The 13,287-nt window shown below is 41.2% G+C and overlaps 1 protein-coding gene across 4 annotated transcripts in view; it reads left to right on the plus strand.

The window, feature by feature from the left end:
* Positions 1–4,276: 4,276 nt before the first annotated feature.
* asic4a (acid-sensing (proton-gated) ion channel family member 4a) overlaps positions 4,277–13,287 on the plus strand; it is a 91,399-nt gene continuing 82,388 nt past the window's right edge. For all 4 annotated transcript variants that reach the window (XM_079666337.1, XM_079666338.1, XM_079666339.1 and 1 more), the window contains exon 1: positions 4,277–5,193. In XM_079666337.1, the coding sequence (XP_079522463.1) occupies positions 4,618–5,193 (576 nt within the window). In that variant the 5' untranslated portion in view covers positions 4,277–4,617. The remainder of the gene's footprint in view (positions 5,194–13,287) is intronic.

Genomic DNA, 13,287 nt, shown 5'->3' on the forward strand with positions numbered 1-13,287 from the left:
AAAAATCACACACATGCACGTCTGAAAGTTTAGCTGTCTGCACCAAATCTGTGGGAAGCGAACGTCAAATCTAACAGTGACCAGGCCTATCTCCTAGCTGCACCTTCAGGAACGAGTTGCAGCGCATAGATAGCTCTACTAATAATTGAATGCTGACAGTTTTAATGTCATTTGTTATTCACATTCAAAGTTGTAACTGCAGTGTTCATTGAGGATTTAAAATATCTCTGTCAGCAGCTTTTTGAAGGACAGCTCAAAGTAGTGATTAAATATTGATAGATATTTTCCTGCATTTTATCTCATTGCAGTACAATGTTAGAGCTAACACGTAACCAGCTCGTCATCAATAAATACCTTCTGCAGTTAAAGCCCCTTTCATGATATCTCTTTTATATGTGACATTATCTGTGACTCATTTCATGTAATGTCATTAAAGGTCCACTAAATGTACCAAACTACCTTCAGCAACACATGTTTCTTAAGATAATACAATTGAATCTATCTTTGGAACAATTTCAAGGCTGTTGTAGTCATGTGGCTTTTCTACGATAAAATCAGCACACTTTTGAATTTGTCCTAAAATGTATTCATTTATCTGTAATCTTTCACACATTTAATCCATATTTGTTGACATACCTTAGGAACAACTATCTAATCAGTTAAATATTGTCAAGTAAAATCTAAAAAAAATATCTGCTGGTGTGGCACTACACATCAGATCTGCTATTTTATTATTAGCGTGCTCGCTTTCAGAGACGCTGTGTTTTTAAGTAGAAAAATATGGAAAGTGTCCCCAGTACCTCAACTTTCACAGTCACAAACATCCATCAACATGTTGCCACGAGCACCCTTTTCCTCATAATGTAAAAAAAGGAACCTGCAGGAAACACACTTTTGACTCTTAATTGATGTGGAACGCATTCATTGCCATAGAAACAGAAATCAGAATCCTTCTTAAAGTTCCTCCTTTAATTGTTTTCAAACACTCTGCACACCTCACCATATTAAGTACTAAATTACTACTCCTATGCAATACAAATACATATTTTAGGTCGTTTTTTTCAGGTTTATCTCACAATGTTCTATTGAAACAATGCTGTCCATCTTACATGAGTACGGTATATGATATTAGTCTTCAGGAGTATAGTGCAGAGTTGGTTTCTTGGCTGATGCTGCTCTTGTTGCTTTGAGCTGCCTTTTATAAAGCAAAGGTTCCAAATCAACCCCTTGAAAAATCCTGTGGTTTGAAAAGGAACAATGATAGAGTATTGAGCAGAAACCCGCAAGAGCCAATTATAGCAAGACTTGAACACATCGAATGTGGGGTACATGAGCGGAAGAAAAACATGGAAACCAGAAATATAACTTGTGTCTCCTGAGCCAGGTGGACAGTGTGCATGAAGAACATTCAGTAGCATGTAAATGACAACAACACAATGATAAGCCTCCATTTACATTTTTTTCTGAAGTTATGTTTTATCCAAGACCACATGCCTGCCCTTGAAGCTGATTTTTGGAATTGCCCTAGATGCTAAACAGTTGTACGACAACCTCTGTGACGTAAGACCCTAAATACTTTTTCCCATCGACTTACATTGGGACAGAGATGTCTGTAAATCAGCAAGAGCTCACGAACAAACTCAAGTGTGCATGCTTTATAAGCAAAAGGCCCCGGATGGAGTGGATCGTTTCTGAATCTACAGTCGCTCCTTTCTGGGCTTCATCTGCCACTGAGTAACTCTCACAGGGGATGGCTGGTGCCCTGCCTCAGACTCTATATCCAGTTGTTTTTATATATCCATGCTTTGATCACATTCCTGTGATTCCCTTGAATCACCCCTCTAAAACGTTCAGTATAAACACAAAGAGTGTGTTTCTGTATCTTGACTATATCGTTTGATGTGTGCATTATGTAATTACAATTGTTCAAATCAGGTACATTTGCAGTTATGTCTGTCGTCTCCCATGTTTATAAAAGGAACCTTTTCGTGTCCTGATTAAATGTACCAGGGTCTACTTTAAGTCCCCCTAACCTGAGATATTACTTGTTTCAGGGGGTTTAGTTCTGATACATCTTTCAGGACAGGGCTCCGTGGCTGTTTATTGCTACATTTTATTTTAATATGAAGCTCTGTACAGTAGTTTATTTCTATTGTTCTATCCTCCCTTGTAGTGTTACTGAATTATACAATTTCTTAGATTCAGGTTTAAATGTATATTACTTTATTTGTGAAAATACCTAAAAACAAAGAAAATTGATCGATGTTACTCGGTTCATTTCGGTTAGATGTCTCTGCCCTAAACCATCTTTCTTACGGTTTTTGGACAGTGAGCTGATTATTTATTAAATGCCCTTAGTGCATTTTATATGAAAGACCACAGAAATGTCCAATAGGTGGAGCTTTTGGACGAGATGATGACACTTTCAGCCTTTTCTCTTAGGGAGGGCATCTCCAACTACTCCAACCAATTTGAGTCCTCTCAAGAGCATTTTCCTTCACAGAGGAGCCTTGTAATGTAAAAGAATGAAAGCACTCGGATCATGGCATTGATACACTGCATCAGATTTGAATTCATACTACCGGTACTTATAATGTTGTCAGAAGTTACCTTGAAGCCCTACATATAAACCTTGCTAAAGTATGTGTATTGTAAATGTTCCTGCAAAATGAGACAGTGTGGAAAATAACTTGAAGGTCAGCGACATTTAATCCATTGAATCTCATTTTTAGGGCACCAAACACAAAACAGGCCTGGGATTTAGAGTGTTATTGGCTCTGACAAACAAACATAATGCCATGCACTCCTTGAATGGTTTTCATGTGCCAGATGTGCCTGCGTGTTTTTTATCCACATTTGGTATTTAGTCATGGCGTGGACTGTGAGCTTTCATTTCCTCTGTGAGACTGTAAATAAGCCCAGCATCCTCTGGGAGTGACTACATAAAACACTCTGTGGTTAGCAGACCTCAGTGCCTGCCAGGGGCATAGCTAAACCATGGGCGCTTCACTTCCATGAGGTAAAGGCAATATCCTAGATATCTCTGTTTATCTAGCAGAACAACACACCATCAAAAACACACACCTATAAAACGTATAAAAGGTATAAAAACCAAATGTCAGAGTCACTGCTATGAAAAACAAATGTAAAGGAAGATGGGTAGAAGGGACATATTTGTTTTGTTCCTGAAGATAATCCTTGAGACAAAAGATTCATTACAAACATTGTATCTCATTAAAATCAATGTATTCTTACATTGTATTTTTTATTTAGTGATTGAGAATGACATACATTTCCTTTTATGTACCAAACCATCAAGAGAGATTTATTTTTTACCCTTATACATTCTGCACTCTTTTAAGTGATCTCATATTTCTGATCGTCTCTCGGGTTTTAATTGGTATATGTGTGTGTATGTGTGTTTGTGTGTGTTCGTGTTTGTGTGTGTGTAGCGCTTGAATTCACTTTTAAATATGCCTTTTCTCTAGAGGTCCCAGCCCCTTGTGATGTGAATGTGACCCGCATGACTAATTCCATTTAAAGGGGAATAACATGCATTAGGGCTCTCACTTTTCTGCCTTGCATTTGCATAATTTTGTTTGGCAACTTGGAAAAGAGCCATTAACAGCACTAAGACGCACACTTTAAAGGATGAGGCCGGAGTCAGATCAATACTTTATTTCAACATCTTCAGCAACGTTGGGGTCCAGATCAAGAGGCATTCACTAATTCAAATGCGTGCACGTTACTGTGATGCTCCCATTAGTTCCTGATAAGAAAACACTGCAGCACTGCCTCTCTTAATCTCTGACGGACACGTTCCCTCGATCAATAGTCTTCTACTTTTTTGTTGCAAAGACAAGATTGATTGCCAGCAGTCCCTTGTGCTCGATTCCACTTCTCGCACCCCTCATTATTGTTTCAATTAGGCATTCTCTAGAGACCTTATTGGGGGTGGCTTTTAAAATGTGCTGACCCCCTGCACGTCAAACACCGGATGTTCAGCAGCACAACCTTTGACACCAACTTTATTCAGGTCAAAAAGTGGAAGGGCGTCCAAACAAGTGGATTATGCAGGAGGCGGGGGGGGGGGGGGGGGCAGTCAGCGGGAAGCGCTGGGATGACCGGGGGAAGTTACGACTCGCGCCAGTGAGGAGGAAATAATCACAATGTTACCTTCTCATGAATTATTAAGTACCCTGTGCCTATTTTAGTCCGACCGAAAACGCTGCATTTTCATCTATGGGTCTTGCAGTGTGCAAGGGTGTTTTTTTTATTTGACAGCTGTATTACTGCTGATAAGCGAGACTGTGTGAGCTGATCAAGTAGTGAGACAAGCAGTCAGAGCAGTAGCAGCACAGCAGCAGCAGCAGCAGCAACAGCAGCAGCAACATCAGCGCTCGAGTCACTAGGAGCCGCGGCGGCAGAAGCAGCAGCACTATCAGACACAGCAGAGGCAGCAGCAGCAGCAGCAGCAAACTCTCTCCTCTCTTTTCCTCTTCTTTCTGGAGTTGTTCCCTGCTCAGAGGACAAAAGCCCAGGAAGTAGGAGGGAAGTGGTTCAGGGCTGAAAGCTGCCATCAAAAACAAAACCCTAAACGCAGACCTGGCTGCCCCCATGCCTATCGAATTTGTTTGCAAAATCAAATTTGCAGAAGAGGATGAGAAGCAGAAAAACAAGCAGGATGGGGACAAGGAAAGCCTGATCGAGGAGAGCTGCACACCTCCGGTTAAGGACTTGGCTGGGTTTGCCAACTCCAGCTCTCTCCATGGGATTAATCACATCTTTGTCTCTGGTCGCCTGGGCATCCGGCAGACTCTCTGGGCTCTCGCCTTTTTGACTTCCCTGGCGCTTTTTCTATACCACGCTGCCAAGTGTGCCATCTCTTACCTGGAGCACCCTCACATCACGTCTTTGAATGAAGAAGCGACCCCGGAGATGGTTTTCCCCGCCGTGACCATCTGCAACATCAACCGCTTCCGCTTCTCCGCACTCTCTGACGCTGACATCTACCACCTGGCTAACTTGACGGGGCTGCCCCCTAAAAACAAGGATGGCCACAAACCCCATGATTTAATGTATCCTGCCCCTGACATGCAGGACATCTTCAACAGGACAGGACATCAGTTAGATGAGATGCTCAAGAGCTGCAACTTCAGTGGACAGAACTGCTCTGCGGAGGACTTCTCTGTGGTGAGTGAAAAAGTTTCTCAAAGTTAAGCCTATGCCAGACTCTTATCATATTAAAGGCTTCATCACCATTTATTGGTTTCATCAAAACTTTTTGTAATAAATAAGTAAAGTAAAATACACATCGATACATTCTGGGGAATCGTACAAATGTAACTTTACTAGACTTCTCTTGTTCATACAAAACTACCAATAAACATGAAGACGAAATGAGTACTTGAAGGCGAGAGGAATTTAAATTCTCTTTGTGCGTGCGGCGTGCTCCTCTCCAGGGGCCATGTGGTTCCCACGATACATTTCTGCATGCAAGATTCATCACTTTGGCTCAGTCATGGAGCTGTGTTTCTTCTCACTAAGTTCCAGGCAGCAACAGTGCTTCTCTCCAGCCGTGTGTTGTGTTCCGTGAGCCTGTTCTGTCAAAAGAACAAAGGCTGCTCCCGGAGAAGAGAAACTGAGAGCTGTCGTATGTGGTTGTATACTTTTCCAAGGCAAACTGTGCCTTAATGCTGCCTCCAACTCCGGTAGCTGGGAGTGCGTGGCAACAAAATAGTAATGGAAAAAAACGGGTCCCTTCATCCCCGCTTTTCCATCTCCCCCTGTCGCTACCACTCTCTCTTTCTGACATTGCAGAGCAGCTGCCTCGCCCCCCCTCTCTCTCTCTCTCTTTCTCTCTCTCTCTCTCTCTCTTTCTCTCTCTCTCTCTCTCTCTCTCTTGTACCTTTCAGGGTGGAAGGAGTAATGCTTCTTCAACGTTGTATTTCAATCTTGCTGCTGTTATGATTAAATATTTAAAGACAGACATACATGATTTTTGCATTAGCAAGATTGACTAAAAGGAATAAAACAATTTCCGTGTGTGAGATGGAGAAAGAGGAAGAAAGGGGGGGCGGGGGGGTCAGGTGAAAGAGGGAGAGTTTGTGCCTGTGTTCTGTGCACTATTTATTAAAGGCACTGTCCTTGCAGGAGATGGATTTCCCCATCCCTCCTGCAGGAAAAAGAATATGCAATTGCTTTAGTGATGATAAAGTGCGGGTGTCAAGTCTTAATAGGGTATGTTGAGCATTGATTCGCTCACCTTCCTGAGACCTTAAGATTCTGTTTTATCACAGGGGTGCCAAATTACACCAAAGAAATAATAACATTATTCTCATTTGGTCTCTCTAACAGCGTATTTATTTTTTCCTTCTTGTCTTAACGGCAGCCCTTCACATGGAGACGCAACATTTCCTGTGATGTAACAAAAGGATTTCTCATTTGTACTATCCGACAAAAGAAAATGTCAGCTCGGAGGAGCTAAAAAGTTTGAATAAATTCAGTCTGAACAACGACATGGCTCTAAAAGTTTAAAATGTGCTTGGAGCACATTTGACGGCGATGTCGTCTGACACTTTGGCGCTCATTCCTCCCAGAGTACATTAATTAGCAGACAATTCTCACATCCAGGAAATGTCTGTCCCCTGTCAGTCTGTGATGCGATGTGTAGCTCTCTTTGGACACCGGGTGACTTCCTCACAGATTAAGATCCTGTTGAAAGTTCCCAAGCTGCAGTTTCCTCTCTGTCGGCTATGTGATCTGCATTTTTCGGGGACTGTCAGTTAGATTTGTTTCAGTCTACTTGCTGCCTCCACGCATGACAAATCACTTAGTCCGAGTCCTGGTGGAGGACAAAACTGGGAGTGCATGGGGAGAAATGTCTGGGATCTGTGGGATTGGGCAGGAAAGCAGAATCTAAAATAACAAAGTCACACGCATTGCTCGTGTTAGTGTGTATTTTATTTCTACAAATCGGCCATTGTTGCAGCAAGGAAAGCCATTATTACAGGTGGTGTGCCATTAATCAAATGCAAGAAAAGAGCCACATGCACGCACATATGAAAGTCTCCCACACGCATCGGTCGTTATTTGTCCTCTCATGGGGCCCTCCTTCTGGACTCGGCTTATTGTAATTTGTTTTTTATCCGATTGATCATTCTCGCAGCTCCAGATGTTTCATTTTGACAATAACTACTTGGATAGGGGTCTCTCTGGAAAATTGCATGATGAATTATAATTGAAATATTTTCTGACATTTAAGCTTCTACTGTAAAGAGACTAGTGTAGTGGAATAGTCTTTTATTCCCCAATAATTTAAAGTCAGCGCCTAAAATTTAGTTTATCGTAAATGCAAAACTTACTGTCCCAGATGTGTGCTCTAAAATACTTCAACAGTAAAAAACATCTATGGTGTGAATATGTTTCCCTCCATTTCAGGTTATTAGTTTATTGCAGAAAATCATTAATTGGCTTCTCTGCATTCACTGCTCAGAAGATTTAAATAAATACAAGTCTCAGGGCGCGAACAAAATTGTCTTGCTGCTCTAATTTATGGCAAGAAAATACATAATCACATAGCAGAGGAATTTGTTTTCCCCTTCCCAGCATCGTGGACCGGCGTGATTATTTGACGTATGTAATAAGGCCATTCTTTATAATTAAAGATTACATTATTGACTTGGATTAATCACAGAAGATAAAGCTGATTCAACAAGCCATGAATAAATAGATTATTTCTCTTCCAGTCTAACTCTGAATAATTGTTCATCTATTGTGTTGTGCTGTCGCAGAGATGAGCAGCGAGCCCTTTGGCTTTTTTTAAACAGCGCTTGAATTGGTTTGCTCCGACGCTCGGCTGTGTTTGCTGCTGCATTATCAGATTTTGCTCTCAGCAAGGACAGATTCCTTCTGCATATATTCATGGGGATAACTAAACAGCTATAAGGGTGGCATCCGAGGTGAGCTATAAAAACCTGGGTTAACGGGACAGCGCTGAGGAGCACTCAACCTGCAATCTGTCATTACACTGACGGAAGCCCCTATTGTGTGTTTATAGATAATTGAAAGTTTAATAGTCTAAGCCATAGATGATGATCACCCCCCTCGTTTGTCCTATCCTTCACACCTGGATGAAATCTTAAACCACATACATGTAAATCAATACTGTGAACAAATGGCACACAAGAGACATCATTGTGAGTTGATCTCAATAAGTGCACTGCCCTTGTGTGGTTGATTGGAAAAAAAGAAAAGCACAAAGGAACATATTTGCAGCCTGATTAGGAAAATTAATACAAAAGCTGTGGCCACCATTAAGCTTAAACCTAGAATAATGAGTATGAGGAGAGCAGCGCAGTGTGGTGTGTGTGAATCATGTCTACCTGCAATGTACATTTTAGGACTTTGAGGTGCAATCATAAAGAGATAAATCACTAAATGTAAAACATGTCTGGTACAACCCCACATTTTTATTGCGCAACAAGTTTTAACATTTTCCTACGGTGCTGAAGGTCACACCACTTGTCGTTCCGCTCCTCGGTGTGTGGTTTCAGAGCATCTGTGGATAGATACTTGAGTTTGATTGCCCCCGTAACGACGAGAAGAACATCCTGTTGGTGTTGTCTGTGCATCCTGATCCAAAGCCTGGGGATCATATATGTGTTTGTGCTTCTGTGTGAACATGTGCTCTCTACTGTGAGATTGACACGCACTTCCCGGCTGGGTCTAACATCTGCACACACCCCTTAACTTAGTACACCCACGCAGACGCTCACCTAGCTTCCCGCCTTCCCCCTGGTGGAGAGCAAGGAGTGGGAGCGTGAAAGTGACCCACTATCTCGACCGACTCCGGCTCCAACAGCCTGTCAATTAGCCGTCTACAGTTCCGCCGCTGTGGGTGTCCCCGCAGCTTAGCATGCTGTGATATATCGGATCCACACACCCAACCTTGGAGGCCGTTATTACATCCCCACAACCCAAAAAACAAATACACACTCTTTTTCTATTTATTTTCTCTCAAAATGCAAAAACAAATAAATGAAAATTGATCCTGCTTTTTCAACCCACCATATTCCCGCTGCACTGCTCCTCCTCCTCCTCCTCCTCTCAGAGGAAGATGAATTACGGTGCAATTGGTCGACTGCACCTCCTGATATGCATCACCACTGTCTAATCAGATGAAACCCACCTGTGACCAGTCACTGGATAACACCAATATGCAAACAGTTTACATTTGGGGAGATTTACCTCTTCGATCACTCCCTGGCCTGGTTTTAAAAGCCCACGGTTTGGAGCGCTCGGTTTGATGGGGGGAGAAATCTCCGGCTCAGGGATGGCTTTTAACGCGACGATAAAGGCTTCCGATGTTGTGGTACCTCGAAACCCCCCCCCCCCCCCCCCCCCACTCCTCTAACCCCTGGGAGTCTTTTACTCACACAGACATTTGTCTCGTTCTGACAAGTCATACACCGAGCTGTTGGGAGTGTTAATGTGGCTTCACACACACACACACACACATACACACACACACACACACACACACACAAACATGTGTATTTAGACTGCAGATAGAACACTTCCCTGTTCAACACACGCAGGTTTCATCACGGATTGAGAGAGTGGGCTCGTAAGATTGATCATGACTCCTGACTGTGCGCCCCTCCCTCTCTGCAGGATCGATACATCCTTCAGTCAGATTGCTTCCCTGCCCTTCCTACTCCAAGCTCGGTGTGACTAATTATCTTGTGCCTGTGTTTTGGGCCAAGTCTCAGCTGCATTTGTTAATGCTGCGAGTTGGGGGAAGAATTTGATCTTTGGAACAAGATATTTGTTTGTTTTAGCTTATATCCAGCCCAAATCAATCAATAAAAGGGCGCAGAAATGATCGAGCAACACGAGATGACTCACAGCTTTTCCCGCGTGGAGGATGGGGAGGATTGAGCGTTTTGATAAAGTGAAATCAAATTTAGAGTCAATCCAAAAGTCAAAATAGAGGTTTTTCTGTTGTAGTACCGCACATTCTGAATTAAAAGTCCACTTTATAAAGAGCAAGAGTGAATTTTGATGGAGATTGCACCCTTGGGCATGATTAGATTACTCAGAAATTTAACAAACTCAGAGATGACTGAATTTAAATTAGTTCTCGCAAATGAAAAGTGTGTGTCTACATGTTGCAGGGTCGAGGGGGCCATCACATGGACGCGAGGTCCTTTTTTTCTTCTTGATTTACATATTGAATGTCCTCCACATTAACAGGGCCAATAAATTCTTTTGGCATTTTCAAGTCGTTTTTCTTAGTGACCCTATAAAACAAATCCATCTAAACCCGACTCACAGCACTGTCAACAATAACGCCCCCTTTCCCCAGGATAATTAAAAAATAACTCATAAACATTATCACTGTATATAGGAAAATACTGTGATCACCCTTTAAATGAAACTAATACATTATTTGAGTAGCGAGTATTCCTTTAGTTTTTTAAATATAGTAGACCTAAACTCCCTTTTAATTAATAAAGCATTGCGCTTCTGCACACATTTTTTTATTTACATTTGTGATGAATAGCATTCGGCCTTCACTATATGATTATAAAAGCCTTCAGCCGCTCACACTTTAGATGCACACTTTTTCTCTTAGCTGCCGATGCGAGCTTTTATTTTGTCATGTTTCCCAGCCTCTGAATACATTAGTGGAAATTCCTCTGAAAAATTAACCAAGCTTGCTTTTAGTCCACAGCCACATAATGGGTTCGTGCTTCTTCATTCCCCTCGCTCGTGCACTTTAATTACTTTGCCAGATATAGTTCATGCAGAAGGTGGACAAAAAAATAGAGACACCATAGTGTAATTGTATTAAATGCAATTGTGTTATTTTTGTAAAGGAAAACCAACAACATTTAGATACACATTTTGTAAAATAAAATACAGCCATTTGAACGTGATGATGAAAACTGAAATGCTACAGTAGTGAAATTGACTGTTTCAATACAAAATCTTTTTACTTTCTCATCTGTTAATTTTCTTTATTTGAAATGCCCATGGTTGACTGCATTGTAAAACTATTGAATATGTTTCGCATTACTCACAGGAGGAGCTCATATTTGATACCATGGTCTTAAGCCACCAAATGAAATGGTCCAAAACAAAGAGTAGAGTTTTGGATCAACTTGAGTTCATACCAGAATGTATCAAGGCTAAGCACTTAACGTCTTCTGGTAGCCCTTTGTGAATTTTAACTAAAGTATAAAACCAACACAATCTCAAAACGTACCTCAACTGTCACAAGTTGGGTTTTAAACATTTCAACAAGAGAAATGCCAGAAGGATGGCCAACAAAACTAGAGCTAGCTGGAAAAAGCTAAAAGCAGTTAGCCAACAGTTTAACGTCATGCTTCAATAAAGATGCTGTGGTTGGCAGGAAACAAGAGAGAGAAACAGCTGTGGTGACTTTGTTTTAAATCAGGAATGTCTCCCAGAATTTGTGAAACTTCAAAAAATAAACTGAGCCAAGCTTGAACCAATGTTATTATTCAGATTGATGTAAAAGTATTTTCTAACTTAATTCCATATTGAGGTTAAAACTAAAGTAAATAAATTGCCATAAAAAAAATCTGATAAATTAAAATAGACATGGTCAAAAGCTCAGAAATCTGAAATCATCTCCTAGGTTAAAACTATTAGAAAGGGTATTAGATGACCACTCAATAAACAACTTACAATATATTGTTTGATGTTCCTACTCACTGTGTTCATTTGATATTTTAAATACTTTTGAAATGTAGAATCATGGCAAGCATTACTAGGATGAAAATGTCAGTCGGCTCCGATTCAGCCGAAATAGCGTATCGGAAATAGCATACAGCACAAATGTCAAAGTGAATATTTACCCCTGGCACAGTCTGAACATGATGGCCTCGTCTGTCCGCTTGGCTGGACACTTGGCCCTTATTCTGAATTATGTCTTATATCACACACTCGCCTGTGCCTGTTGCTGCTTTTGCTAGCGTGTTACCACACACACTGCACATAATGCACATGATTTCTCTGAATACTGTTAGCTACAGCCATGCTAAGGTGTCATGACAGGTGTGATATTTTGTCAAAATCTATATTGCTTTGTGGTGTAAAAGCCTTCCTGTATGATTACATTTAGCATACCTTCTCTAGGGAAATGCATGCAATGACTTGTCCAATGGCTTCAAGGCAGGGTCAGCAGTAATAGAGAAAACAAATGTTTTCCTCCTGTGTAATGTTCATAACGACAAAAAATCTCTGACGTTCTATATTACTTAATGTACGCCAAGCTTATGGAACAATATGCTACGATAGGAAATGCTGAATAATTCAAGTTATTGCCCTCCTAATGTCAGTAGCTCTCACTGGCCATCATTGAGGCCATTGCTGCGGAGGGAACCGGATTATGTTTTACACTCCCTACAACATGGCAGATTTAACATTTTCAGCTTATATAGGTTGCCTTTACAGCACCGCTCTTCAAGGGCAACTGCACGGTTGTAGATGAAGCCAAAACCACAATAGGCAGAACAATGGCAGAAAGAAATAGAAAGAAAAATTACATTTTCAGACCGTGAGCTACAGGTCCTGCCAGACGAAGTGCAGAGGCAAAACTTCAGGCTAATAATTGTAATTTGATATAGAGAAGCCAGATTTAATATCTTAGTCATTCAGTGCTGTTGGCTACTTCAAATGCACACATTGGGACTGTAAAATAAGATGGCATCATTTGAATTGGATGAGACAAGAAAACCTATCCAATGCTGCCATGATCAATGAAAACTCTCTAAAGTTTGAATTTACCTTTTTACAAGAATACAGTTCAATAACCTCCCTTCGTAAACTCAGATATCTTAGGTCCTTGTCTTGTTTGGGTAACATGTCTTTCACCTGATGTTGGCAGCTTTGTCGTCAGGCTCTGTCCATGTTGACAGAACACTTGACCTTCATGTGGAGCGAAATGTCATGTGATTTAGCACAGCCAGTTTGAATTGCCACCAATCATTTTGTCATCCAAGCGCTGCATTTCGGTTAGGAATTGTCAGAGCAAATGCATTACAGTGTAACGAGCTTGTTCAAAGCGGGGGAATCACGTCCAACATGAATCCCATCGTTTGGACGTAGCATTTGCATATAGCTTCTAATGCATATCTATGTGTTTTTAGTGTAATTGTAAAGAAAATGAAAATGGATAAATATCCATTACACGGTATTCTTTCGCTTTGAAGCCAATTTGTTGGTCAGGTTAATGACAAATACCTTTTTTGAGCT

The sequence above is a fragment of the Notothenia rossii genome, assembly GCF_949606895.1.
Source record: "Notothenia rossii genome assembly, chromosome: 2".
In the NCBI taxonomy this organism is placed as follows: Eukaryota; Metazoa; Chordata; class Actinopteri; order Perciformes; family Nototheniidae; genus Notothenia; species Notothenia rossii.